Source organism: Lathyrus oleraceus, chromosome 3 (assembly GCF_024323335.1).
Source record: "Lathyrus oleraceus cultivar Zhongwan6 chromosome 3, CAAS_Psat_ZW6_1.0, whole genome shotgun sequence".
In the NCBI taxonomy this organism is placed as follows: Eukaryota; Viridiplantae; Streptophyta; class Magnoliopsida; order Fabales; family Fabaceae; genus Lathyrus; species Lathyrus oleraceus.
Genome location: NC_066581.1, coordinates 470,092,842 through 470,106,829, shown reverse-complemented (window position 1 = coordinate 470,106,829; position 13,988 = coordinate 470,092,842). Strand labels below are relative to the sequence as shown.

The 13,988-nt window shown below is 36.9% G+C and overlaps 1 protein-coding gene and 1 long non-coding RNA gene across 2 annotated transcripts; both read right to left on the bottom strand.

Moving 5' to 3' along the window:
• Nucleotides 1-6,537: 6,537 nt before the first annotated feature.
• LOC127129394 (uncharacterized) lies at nt 6,538-7,682 on the bottom strand. Its single transcript, XR_007806333.1, has 2 exons — nt 7,156-7,682; nt 6,538-7,011 (listed from the first exon to the last, which is right to left on the bottom strand). It is a non-coding gene; the product is annotated as an uncharacterized LOC127129394 (long non-coding RNA).
• Nucleotides 7,683-9,438: 1,756 nt separating this feature from the next.
• LOC127131689 (protein MAIN-LIKE 1-like) lies at nt 9,439-10,089 on the bottom strand. Its single transcript, XM_051060605.1, has 2 exons — nt 9,911-10,089; nt 9,439-9,825 (listed from the first exon to the last, which is right to left on the bottom strand). The coding sequence occupies exon 2, from the start codon at nt 9,739-9,741 to the stop codon at nt 9,439-9,441; it is 303 nt and encodes a 100-aa protein (XP_050916562.1). The 5' UTR covers nt 9,742-9,825; nt 9,911-10,089.
• Between the last annotated feature and the right edge of the window lie 3,899 nt (nt 10,090-13,988).

Genomic DNA, 13,988 nt, shown 5'->3' with positions numbered 1-13,988 from the left:
CCTTTGAGCCATATCTTATGATTGCATATATTTTTTGTGCATTTTGATTTTGTTTGTGGTCTTAGGACCTTAAAACACTTAATAAACAACAAAAAACCCTAAAACTATTTGGTGGACTGTTGATCTTGATCTGAACTTTTTGACTTAGGATTAGGCAACATTCCCTGTGCAAAAAGGACTTGGTCAATGGCAACATTTTGAGACCAAGTTATTGTGAACTGGGCATTCATCTGATGCAAGCCTTGGACTCTGTTTGAATTCATCTGTAACTTTGTCTTAGTTCTAATTGTCATTTTGATCTTGTGTCTGATGCTTTGTTCTGAGTTGATCAAGGAATATTTCATCTGATACATGAGAAGACAAAGAAGACTGCTAGTTATGGGATTTGCTTGCTTGGATATGGATATCTTTATTTGATGCCTTGATCTTCATGATGTCTGGATATTTCTAATTGCTTGTTGAGTATTGCTTGATTCAAAAGTCCAAAAGGAAAGTGGATTTTCTATATGACATTCTTGTATGTTGGATTGCACCCCATTGGTCAGATTTTTTCAACTCTTAACTTTTAATTTTATGCTTAGGGTAGCCTTTTCATCTTCTCCCACTTCTTAAATTTTAAAATCTCTCCCCCTTTTTAAAAACTTTCTTTGCTTGTGATTTCAAACTTAGACCTTATTTCAAATAGAAACTTTGACCTTATGCCAATGGATTTTTAAACTTTTTTATTAAATTAAATTTGTAAATAAACTTAATCATGTTGACTTAAAATTTAAAAATTCAAAAAGAACTAATAACTTCATTCAAATTTTTTGCCCTTTGTGCCTTTTTCATTCAAACTTTTGTTACCACGAACTGCGAGGTTTTGATCCCTCATTTTTATGTTGGTACGTAGGCACAAGATCTTCGGTCTTGTCAAACACAAAAATATAATTAATGTATTCTTTTCTCATCCTCATATTCTATTTTTCTCAAACATCTTTTATACCAAAAACACATACACACATAAAAAAGGGGTCCTTAGGAGTACCTAGGACACTTTGGGTGCTAACACCTTCCCTCTGTGTAACCAACCCCCTTACCTGTAATTTCTGACATTTTATTAGTTTTGATTTGAAAGCTTTTTATCTTTGGATTTTGTTCGTACTTTTCCCTTTTCCTTTGATAACAGTAAAAGCACGATGACGACTCTGGTTTTGTTGAAGTTAAGCTTATCCATAGCTTGATGATCATGAATTTACCGCTACAACCAGCAACTATAACCTTTGGAGGTCAAAATCCTGCATTTGGACCTCAAACTCCCGCTCCGACTTTTGGAAGTAGACTAGCTGGTTACTCAGCTACAACTGAAACATAAACATATAGTGGTTACACACCACCTGGAACATTAGAATCCATACCAGCCATGATTGTTTATAAAGATAAAAGCAACAAGGATTTAAGATGGGAGGACTGGAAATAGCGATACAAAGGATCACCAGCCTTTTGTCGGTAGCCTGCTCTTGGAAGTTTTAGCCTTTTGTCGGTAGCCTGCTCTTGGAAGTTTTAGCCTTTTGTCGGTAGCTTGCTCTTGGAGGTTTTGACTGCACTATTACTCCAACAAATCTATTTGGAAGTGCTACCCCAGGCGACTTTTTGCCCCAACTGCCCCTTATTTGAAATTAATTTCCCACTATGCCCCAGTCTGGAAAAAAAATCTCAATCTGCCCCCTTTTTTTTATTGGGCTCGTCCAATGGTTGGACGAGGGCCTGAAGGCCCATTGCGCACAGTGTGGGCTCGGCCAATCAATGGCTGAGGGCATGAAGAAGTTTTTTTTTTAATATTTTAAATACTTTATTAAATAGTTTTCTAATTATTATTAAATAGTTTTTTAATTAATTCTATATTTAATTAATATAATTGATTTTTTTTAAAATAATAATAATTTTTTTATAAAAATATTTAAAATAAAATGTAAATAATAATAATTTTTCATGATAATAAATTTTTTTTGATATTATTATTTTTAAAATATTAATAATAAAAATGATTAATTTTTAGAATATTAATAATAGAAATAATTTTTGTCTTATATATTAATAATAAAATTGATATGTTTCCCTCCAAAATTTCAATAATTTTTTGGGAATGATATATTTCCCGCCAAAAAGTTTTTGTGTTTGTACTGTCTCGGCCAATGATTGGCCAAGTATTCAAGTATTAATTTTTCTATAAATAGCAGAACTTGTAGTAATGTAACTCAGATCACAAAATCCTTTCTTTAGGTCAGAATGTCTGTTTGTGGTCTTATATTTTATGGACACGGTGAAAAAATGAGTGTTTGCCTTGATCCGCAATGGAATTTCAAAACACTGATTTCAGCCATCCACACTTGCTTCCGACAGTTGGGCGGGCGTCGTATGAAGGTGAGGAAAGTAGAGTATCGTTGTCCATACATAACGTTGACTGATGCAAGCCCCGATGGTACGTACATGTATTACCTGGATCGTATAGAAAATGAAGAAGATGTCCAGTGTATGTTTTCGGCACATAGTGGTGAAGTTAATAGAGGAGTTGAAGGTCCACTTGTGTTGGTTGTTGTTGTTGATTAGTTTTTTAATTACCAGTTGTGTTGGTTGTTGTTGTTTAGTTAATGTGGTCGTACTTTGTAACCATAACCCTTTGATTAACAAATGTATTTCATAATTGTTTGTTCCCAAAAGACATTAGAAATACACAATGGTTTATATATATTACGTGCATAGTAGTTAATAAATAAATAAAAAACATAATCATCTGAACAGATATTTAAAACAACAACATAATCATCTGGAAGGTCGTTGGGATGGTCCTGCAACATTAGGACATTTCCTACGCATGTGTCCTATTTCATGGCAAATTCCACACCTTCTCTTTTCCTTCTCAACGTCGTCCATCTCGGTTCTAATCCTGGTGCTGTTTGGGCGCCCTTTCTTCCTCCTTCTCATAGAGTCGTCGTGGCAAAGAGTAAATCCTTCATATTGTGGCCAATTCTCCTCATGGGGAAGTCCTAGGAAACTCTCCTGATAGACCATGAAGACGTTAAGAATTTTGAAGACGTCTGGAATGTGAATGGAATAGTCCTGGCGTATGCTCGAACATGCTGCGATTACATGGGAGTAAGGTAAGTGAAATGCCTGAAATTTCCCACAGTCACAGTGTTGTTTCCTCAGATCAACGTTGAACGTTCTGGTTGGTCGATCGTTGTTATGATTAATCTTCTCTTGGACCATGAAATAAAATCTCTCTCGATCGAACTGCATGACGTTGTGCGTGTTAGCTTTGATGACTTCCTCAGTCATCCCCTTGTTGCAGTTATCAGTGAAAACCTGCTCAGAGGCTAACATTTTTGTCCACTGATGGCCTCTTCTACCAAATAGTGATCCTAAACGATAGTACATAGATTTGACCAATGCAGTGATTGGAAGGTTTCGGGTTTCTTTTAGCACCGAGTTCATTGCTTCTGCTAGGTTAGTTGTCATGTGACCCCAGTGTTGCCCTCCGTCAAATGGCCTTGCCCACTTCTCGCGAGGGATGTTGTCTATCCATGATAAAGCGTCGTTTTTGTTCTTCGGATTTCCCCCAGATAGTAGTTAAATGTTGCCTCTGTTAACGCATAACCCATGTTAACAACTATTTTCCGCAGATCCTTGTCTTTAATCTCGCGCATGAAGTTTTGCGCAATATGTCTAATGCAATAGACGTGTGATGAAGGAGGAAACTGCCATCCATTTTCCGGGTTGTTGTATGCACTCTTTATCGATTCATGTCTGTCTGATATTAGGCATAGATTTGCTTTGGGGGTAACATGCATTCTCAAATTCTTAAGAAAGAAACTCCAGGCTTCCTTTGTCTCACTTTCAACAAATGTGAACGCTATCGGAAATATGTTCCCGTTCCCATCCTGTGCCACAGCCATCAACAGAGTCCCTCTGTACTTGCCATACAACAAAGTTCCATCAACCTGCACAATTGGTTTACAATACGCGAAACCACGTATACATGGTCTAAACGCCCAAAACAGACGATGAAATATCCTTTGGTCACCCAAGTATGAACCATCATTTGAAATCACAGGTAAGGATTATAATTCTGTAATGGTACATGGTAGATATGTTTTCATTACCAGTATCCACTGCGGAAGATCGTTGTAAGATGTCTCCCAATTTCCATACAGCGACTCAATTGCCTTACACTTTGCAATCCATGCTTTTTTGTATGATATGATATACCTGTATTAAGGTAACGATTTTCATTTAAATGCAATTTATATTTATCAAAATTATTTATACGTCACTTTAACGTATTTTTTTTTAATATGCAAGATGGTGCAAACGAGGAATGAATTATGGAAATAATCCTCGTCATCATCTACGAGGGTACCGTGTTGCAATAGAACACATGGAAGAAAACGATGTAAGAATGATTAATTATAAAATTAAACTTATTTAAATTTATTTTATACATTCTAATATTAATTATAATATTAAACTTATTTAAATTTATTTTATACATTCTAATATTAAACTTATTTAAATTTATTTTATACATACTAATAGTTATATTTCTTTTAACAGTTTATTTGGAGATCGTACATACAATATCCAGTGCCTGATTATAATGACAGCCGAGTCTGGAGTGCAACAACATATATGATATGTTTCTATACCGTTGAGATGCATCAGACGGATCAAGTCAAACTCCAATTTGGATTTGAACAACAAATACTGTCTCCGCCAAGATGTCTAAGTGAACACCATAACATGACTATGGTCCAAGCTTGGGACACGCATTGGCAAGATTTAAATAAAGAAGAGCTGAAAGAATGGAAAAGAAGAAGGCATTTGGTGTTACAAGGAAACTCGGTAATTGGTGAGTCTAAGTCGGGTAGAGAATACATGAATTGGTTTTTATCAATTCCTTTTATGCACGTTGCTCCGACACAATTTTTGAATGATCTCCGTCAACGTGTAGCTTCTTCAACCCAACAAACAACATCACCCCCACAACAACATAACCAACCATCATCCTCAGCTCAACAAACATACCAACACACCCAGACCACCCAACAACACACCATTTATTCCACCTCAACCCAACACCATAATCCCCAAACTCCATTCCCTCAAACAAACTACTTTTACAACCAACAATATCAACAACAAACCAACCTACGCCCACCCATACAATACACTCCAATTCCTCAACCCAACTTTGAATACTCAAACCCTCATTCTCAACCCCAACCTTCTAACACAGCATTCGCGCATCCCACTCCCACATACAACCCTGATGATGTGTATTATCCTCCTATCCAACACACTCAACCCGAAACCTACACACAAGCCACACATTCACTACCCAACTTTGACCTCACCGATGACCATTTAATGAGTATGCCTTCTTTTGGCATTCAAGAACTCGACGGTATGGATATGCCTCCAAACACATCACAACAACATCAAAGTCAACAACATCAACAACAACAAGACGCCCTTGATGAATTGTCTTCCGACTCATCTTCGTCTCCCGCAAGACAAAGACAAGAAGACTTGGACAAGGGAAAACGCAAAAAAGTTGGCACAAGATGTGGAACAAGCGGTCACTATTAATAAAATGTATTGCTTCCATTATATCAATAAAATGTATTTCTTCCATTGTAATTCTTAAAAAAACAAATTATTTCTATTATTAATATTCTAAAAATTATTTTTATTATTAATATTTTAAAAATAATAATATCAAAAAAAAAATTATTATCATGAAAAACTATTATTATTTACATTTTATTTTAAATATTTTTATAAAAAAATTATTATTATTTTTAAAAAAATCAATTATATTAATTAAATATAGAATTAATTAAAAAACTATTTAATAATAATTAGAAAACTATTTAATAAAGTATTTAAAATATTAAAAAAAAAAAAAACTTCTTCATGCCCTCGGCCATTGATTGGCCGAGCCCACACTGTGCGTAATGGGCCTTCATGCCCTCGTCCAACCATTGGACGAGCCAAATAAGAAAAAGGGGGCAGATTGAGATTTTTTTTTCAGACTCGGGCACAGTAGAAAATTAATTTCAGGAAAGAGGCGGGGCTGGAAAAAAGTTACCCCAGGCATCACACAACCAGCATTGCAGCAAAAAAGTTTAATAAATATGCATCATTTCACCTACAACTAATGACATTGACGTCACATTTCCAAGCCTACGGCATCCAAACTCAGCCAAGCAACAACCTGCATAATAAGTTCACAATCGTAGTGCATGGCGAAAGTCAATAAACAACCCAATTCACGATAATCTCATAATTAACCAAAGACATTTACCTTGAATTTGCATTTGACCCTGTTAACAATAGTTATTGATGCAAACATCAGTTAATTGGTCCTGGCAAAGTATTTTAACATAAGCAGTTCAAATTTGGTCTATATTATCAATTTATAATCTAACAGGATATCCAAGTTAATTAACTTAACAGAATCCACATTCACTAAATACTTAAAACAAAATTCCATACTGACTTGTTAACAAATTTAATTCATCAATTAAAGCTTAGGCATCAAACATTTTTAACGGAACCAACAGTTGTTCGGAAAGGGGATTTTTAAGCCAACTAATAACATGACAGTTCGGTTTCATTTGATAACAACTAACAGTAACTCACAGCATAACTAACTAATAGATTATTTTTAACAGTATGAACTAACTCAAACGAATTTGCTAACTAACTCTAAATTTAAGATGTATTTTAGATGAGTTTGAGATGAATTTCTAACGGATTTTGGAATACTATAAATCAATCTTCAATCTTCTCCAATCTGCTACTTCATCTTCTATTCCACTTCATCCTTCATCTTATATTCCACTTGCATCTCCATTCCATTCACCATCTTCCTGTTCCATTCACCATCTTCATGTTCCATTCACCATCCTGCAGCAGGTCCCGCACTCACAGTCTGCAGCAAATCTTTCATTCGGCAACGTCAAGTACCTGTAACAACCGAATCGCGCCAGAAACAGAATCACACACAGGAAGCGATAAGAAGAAGATTCTGGGATGAGGAATAACAAGAGAAGCGATTAGAACAGAATGAAGAAGAAGAGAATAGAAAGCATAGAAGAAGTAGGTGAATACCTGAGTCAGTGAGTTCATAGCCTCGATTCCGTTTTTCCTCTTCAAAGCTCCATTGCGCCGCGAGTCCGTTTCATTCTTCAAGCCGATCTGATCGCAATTTACGGATCGCGGTGTCGGTCACCTCCTTGTTTCCTTTTTATTTGTACCGTTCTGAAGGAGGATTGAACTCCGAGTTTATGGTCCTTACTCTGACCTTAAATCTACGACACAAAGTGAAACGCGATGGAGCAATCAAACCGGCACGACTTCTTCTTGATATTGAAGACGTGACTCAGTAGGTGTATTTGTCCCGATTAAGCTATTTTCATCTTCACATATAAGCGCTTTTTCCGTATTTTCGATCGCGATTCTGAGGGAGAAGAAGACGCGGGGATCACGACGTCATGTAGCCATTGGAGCCGGAACACCAAAGATTCGCAAACGCATATCGTGACGAAGCAAGGGTGCGGATACACACGTAGTTGAAGCATCCTCTCTTTTCCTTATTCGTTCAATACTATGTTTAATGGAGAGGGAGATTTGAAAGAGCGTTGCATGACCTATTGGTTGGAGAATCCGGATCACTTCCATTTGCAACTCGGACCCTTACTGCTTGCAGCTTGGGCCTAAAGCCCAAGAACCTTCTATCTGCATACCTCCCGCCAACGAAAATTTTACCTTGTACCCCTACAATTAATCCCATACCCCTACAAAAATTTAAAAATTCTCATTTTACCCTTAATTGGTTTTAACCAATTTACCATTTCATTTTTACCATTCAGTTGAAAATTCCAAAAATTACACTTTCACACCCCTCGCACCGGAACACTTGCAAAAAGACTTCCGGTATGTAATTTTCCAAACCGGAAGACTTTTGGGAAGACTTCCGGAACACAAAAAAAGCAAACCGGAACACTTAAGGAAAGAGTTCCGGTTCACATAAAAAAATTTCAAAAAAAAATTGCATACCGGAACTGTTTGGAGAAGTGTTCCGGTTTGCTTTTTTTGTGTACCGGAAGTCTTTCTTTAAGTCTTCCGGTACGTGTTTTTTTATTTTTTTTTTGTAATTTTTTTTTTTTTAATTTTTTTTTTTTTTTTTTTACAGAAATGGAAAATCTTCCCAAAATATGTGTAGATACTACTGATGCGTTTATGACGACGGAAAGATTTGGTATACGAGAAGAGGTTATCAGATGGATTAAAGAGGTTGGAATCGACAATAAAGTAACTGTTATTATCAGTCGTTCAGATACTGAAACGGTGAAGAGAGGGAGAAGTAACAAAATAATATTTGGCTGTGATAAAGGTGGGAAACACAAGATTAGTGATAGTGGTACCCAAAGTGCGTCCAAGAAATGTGGATGTCCATTTAAAATCAGGTCAACTCCGGCGAAAGATGGATCTGGTTGGAAGATTGATGTAAAATGTGGGTTACATAATCATGGTTTACCTGATAGATTAGAAGGTCATTCGTTTATTGGTAGGTTGACCACAGATGAGAAGCAACATGTCGCTGATTTGGCAAAGAGACATGTAGCACCTAGAAACATTTTGCTTTCCTTGCAAGACAAGTTTCCTGAGAATGTCACTCGTATTACGCAAGTATACAAGCATAAGAGTGTGATAGAAAAAGAGATAAGAGGTCCAAGGAGTGAGATACAACATCTGTTTAAGCTTATTGAGGATGCAGGATATGTATATTGGAGTAGAAAAAAGGATGACTCGGAAGTGGTGAGAGAGATATTTTGGGCACATCCTGATTCAGTGAAGTTGTTGAATATATTTCCGATTGTGTTAGTTATGGATAACACCTACAAGACAAACAAATATAGACAACCTTTGTTTGAAATTGTTGGCATGACATCGACTGAGTTGACTTTTGCTGTTGGATTTGCATATATGGAGTCTGAGCAAACAGAGAATTTTTGCTGGGTATTGGAGAAATTAAAAGAGTTGTTTGTGAAGAAAGACATGTGTCCACAAGTGATTTTGACAGATAGAGATCTTGCTTTGATGAAAGCAATTGAAGTTGTGTTTCCCAACTCGATTAATTTGCTATGTAGATTTCACATTAACAAAAACGTTGGTGCCAAATGCAAACAACATGTGGTGAATGACCTGCAAAAGACGATAGACACATTATGGATGGAAGTTGTCTGGGCTAGTGATGAGGTTGAGTATAGTCAGCGGTTGCATCAACTTGAGCAAGCATGTGTTGATTATAGTGGATTTATTAATTATGTGAAAGACACATGGTTGACTCCACATAGGCATAGATTTGTTGGAGCATGGACTAATCGAGTCCTACATTTGGCTCCGAACATGTGACTGTGCCTGACTCTGTGACACTCCTAGGTAGTCAACAGCAAGTTCAACAGCTAGCTCTTCAGTCACATCCTGAGGACTCCAAAAGATACCCCTAATGGGCAAGTGAAGTAGACATGCGACATCATCTAAAGTAATGCTCATTTCACCAAACGGCATGTGAAATGAAGATGTCTCTAGATGCCATCTTTCCACAAATGCAGAGACAAGATTTGTGTCTATCTTGTTCAGACTCGTTCTCTGCAGTGAAGCTAAACCGGATCTAGATACCCAACTCTCCATCTGTGGTGGAAGAGCCAATGGAACCCTAGAATTCAACTTCAGTCCATGTCCGGCAACCTTCAACTCTTTCTTTGGTCCTCTTTCCTAAAAACAATTAAAACACATATTAGAAAACAAATTATAAAATATTCAACTATTATTCATTTTCAAATATAGTCCGTTTACTTACCTCACCGAACCATATATGTCGAGCAACATGATGCTCGTACTTCACCAAAAGCGATGTATCGTACGGCCCTCCTGGATATCCAGTCGGCTCAGCTGCAGCTGCAGATGAAGATGCACCCCGGTCTAACGTGCGGACTGGAATTCGGCCATCTGCACCTCTTCTTCGAACCACTGCAAAAATAATGTAAAAAAAAATAATTAAAAAAAAATTACGTACCGGAACACTTCAAAGAAGAGTTCCGGTACACATCATCCAAACCGGAAGACTTGAAGAAAGTGTTCCGGTATACAAGTATACAAACCGGAAGACTTTCTAGAAGACTTCCGGTTCAGTGTCCATAAAAACAACAAACCGGAACACTTTAGAGAAGTGTTCCGGTATACACTTTTCAAACCGGAAGACTTACTCTTAAGTGTTCCGGTATACAATGCAAAAACGCCAAAAAAATTTCTTCTCCGGAAGTCTTCAACGAAAATGGTAAAAAAATTTTGAAACGAAAAATATACCCTATTTATATGAGGGTATTTTGGTCAAAAAAATTTAAATGTAGGGGTATGGGTACAATTGTAGGGGTATAGGGTAAAATTTTCCCCGCCAACACTGGGAATCTCTTTTCCTATTCTCTCTTGGATTCAGCAGGCTTGGGCTTTTTACTTTAGTTAACTATTAAGTTTTATTAGTATTTAGTCTTATTAAGAAATTAGAATTTTTATGCAATTGATTAGAAAATTAGGAAATTAAGGTTGTAGTTAGTTTAATTAGGATAATAGATTTTTAGAGTTCTAATTTAATTAGGATAATTAGAAGTTAATTAGGATTTTAGTATTATAATTTTTGTAATTAAGTTGATAGAATTGACTAAATTTTTAGTGGTTATTTAGATTAGTTATGGAACTTGATTAAGTTTTAGAATTCTAATTAGGTTATTGTTAATTTGGTTTTGATTAGGATCTATTTTCCTAATTAATCAACCTTTAGCATAATGACTATTTTACCTTTAGGGCCTAAAATCTTGATTTTAATGCATGTTCCCCTAGTTTTAGGGCCTTGATCAGAATTGTCTAATTTATTTAATTGATTAATTCAATATAGATTATTTTTGTACATAGCTCAACTATTATCTTAATCCTCTTGATTAGTGTTGACCAAAGGTCACTTTGGTCAACCAAATCCTTTGTAATTGTGGTGTAAGCCACAAGCATATGTCAAGTGATTAAAAGACCCTTGATCACTGAAGCAAGCAGAAATATACCCGAACGCGTCACACGCTCGAACATACAACAGAGTATCCATCGAACTTTATTTATTCTCGAAGGAAAGGGAAAACATTGATAAAACCCGGGGGAAAGAAATATGTTGGGTAAGGAAGTCGATTTTGTAAGGGGAAGGTATTAGCACCCCTAACATTCATGGTACTCCATGGGAACCGTTTTGATTGTTCTCGCTTGAATGAGTGTTGTATCTAAAGATTACTTGCAAAATAATGGGAAAATGAAAATAAATAGATAAAGTGCTCGGTGAGGATTAGGCCCCTCATGCCTACGTATCCTCATAGTGCAATGAGGAATTTAGAGCTTTGTGGTTCAAAGAACTAGTGGTGGAAGATGAAAAGAAGTGTGATCAAGGTATGGTCTGAACCAAAGTATTATGTTTTAAACTCCAACAAGGTTGAAAATGTGAACCCAAGAGTAAAACTGGTATGAACCAACAAGTGAGGGCCTATAACACTGTATTGGAACAACCGAAAAAGAATGAATTAAGTGTTTGGTTTTATAGCACAAACAACTATTGGTTCACAAAGAGGTACAAGATGGAGCACAAAGGGATATTGTATTTGGCTCAAAGAATAGGGTATATCACATGAGGTGAATGAAGATGGAGCACAAAGGGATATTGCATTCGGACCATGGGGATAAACAGCTGGTGGTATTTCTTTTGGCACAATTGCCCCTTGTGGAACAAGATATGGTAATAACTGAGTATACGATACGGGGATCTGGTCACGTTGAAGATGCTTTTTGTCACAATGTCTTCCTTGGCCTTGACTTTGGTTTCTGTTATCTTGCGGAGGTCGCCGATTTCGAGAAACTGGAGCCTGTGGAGGCTGCTGTTACAGGGACGTATCACTATATGGGAATGGGTAGTATGGCATAGGAATTAAAGATACTTGTAGTGGAGGATGAATTAGAGGAATAGCCATTGGTCAGAACGTCTGAGCAGAATGCACCAAGCCAAGATTGACTGTCTGATGAGAAGTCTGACCATAATGAACTCCAAATAGGATACAGGGTGCCCTAGTATAAGCGTAGTGAGGTATAACAGCAGTAGAAGATGATGCCCCAGGATAGGCCAACAATATTCCAGGGTGGAATCCTTGATTCGGATACTGCGTCACAAGCTGGACCACGGGTGCATGAACTTGCACATGAATTGGAGGACCCTTGTATTCAAACCTCTTCTCAACGGGCGCTTCGGTAGTGACAGGCATGATACACAATAACTTTTGATTAATGAGCTCTTGAACTTTGGCCTTGAAAGGGTAATAATTCTCTATATAATGCCCTATATGCCCGACATGATATCCACATATGGCATGAGGGTCATGCTTACGACCGTAGGGAAATCTAGCAGGCTCGATTTGTTTAGGCACAATTGCCCTAGCATTAACCAGTATAGGTAGCAGTTATGAGTAACTCATAGATATTAGATCATTGTAAGGACGTCTCCCTTCTTGATCCTCGTTCCTCTGATTGATTTGCTTCTGCTTTAGTTTTTGGCTGCTTTGAGCAGGCCTCTGATGTGGAAGTAAACGCTGCTCTTGAGGAAGAAACTGCGGGATACCTGCAACCACCTTCTGTTCGTTATCTTTCTTCAGGATGTCTTCAACTTGCTTGTCAATCACAACCTAATTTGAGAAGTTCGTTGTCATGCTTGTTGGTTCTAAGTGTTGACAGCAATTTTGGTAAAACAAAAAGTGTTCACAAGATGTTATGTGTGATGTCTTAACATGAGATATCCTATGTACCTGCTGGAATTCAAGAACATGATCATGCAGGATTTTATCAGAATGTCATAATGACATGGGATATGATGATGTGTACCTGCTGGAGTTTAAATGGAAAAACATAATTATGCAGGATTGTTTCAGAATGTCATACACATTGTCATGGCATCTGATATGGTTGTACCTGCTGAAAATTGTAAATGGAATTATGGAATTATGCAGGATTGTTCCAGGATGTCAGACCCGATATCATGATATCCTGTACACAGAACATTTAGTATGAATGTCTGATGTTTTGTGATTGCATAATTAATGGCAATTTATGTATGATTGAAGATCTGATTTGCAGGCGCATTCAATCATTGATTACAACCTGATTTACTTATTTTCCAAAGAGATCTAACCAGCTGTCACAAGAAGATTTGATTGGAAAATAGATTTAGGGTTTTCAAGATGTCCAAGCCCAGCTGAAAGCTTCTATAAAAAGGGACTTAGAAAACCTGTTTTAACACACAACCAATACTGAGCGAAATACAAAGAGAGAGCTAGGGTTTGCGTCTTGTTTATTCGTAAGACTTGTAAGCCATTTAAGTCATCCATTGATGATTGAATTGGTCTGATTTGTGGTTGTAATTTGTCACTCTAAAGCTGTTAAGCAAGAGTGTGTGTCTACTTGGTCAAAGCTGTGAAGCAAGATCAAGTGTGTGTCTTCTTGATCAAAGTTGTTAAGCAAGATCAAGAGTGTGTCTTCTTGATTGAAACTGTGAAGTAAAATCAAGAGTGTGTTATTGAAAAGTGTTTTCTTTTCTCAAGGGATTGTTGTTTAAGATCACAGGTGTGATTGTAGGGAAGTGAGTGGGTTCTCATATCTAAGAGTGCTTAGGTAGAAATTGTACGGGTAGAGATTAGGTGAGAAAGACTGTAACTTGTTGAAGTGTATGGAGAGTCTTTAAACTGATTCTATTTTAGTGAATTTCCTTCCTGGCTTGGTAGCCCCTAGATGTAGGTGAGTTGGACCGAACTGGGTTAACAATTGCTTGTGTATTTTGCATTACTATTCTCTATCTTTATTCT

Coding starts and splice junctions, on each gene's coding strand:
- LOC127131689 (XM_051060605.1), bottom strand. CDS start 9,741: ATGGAGAGTTGGGTATCTAGATCCGGTTTAGCTTCACTGCAGAGAACG.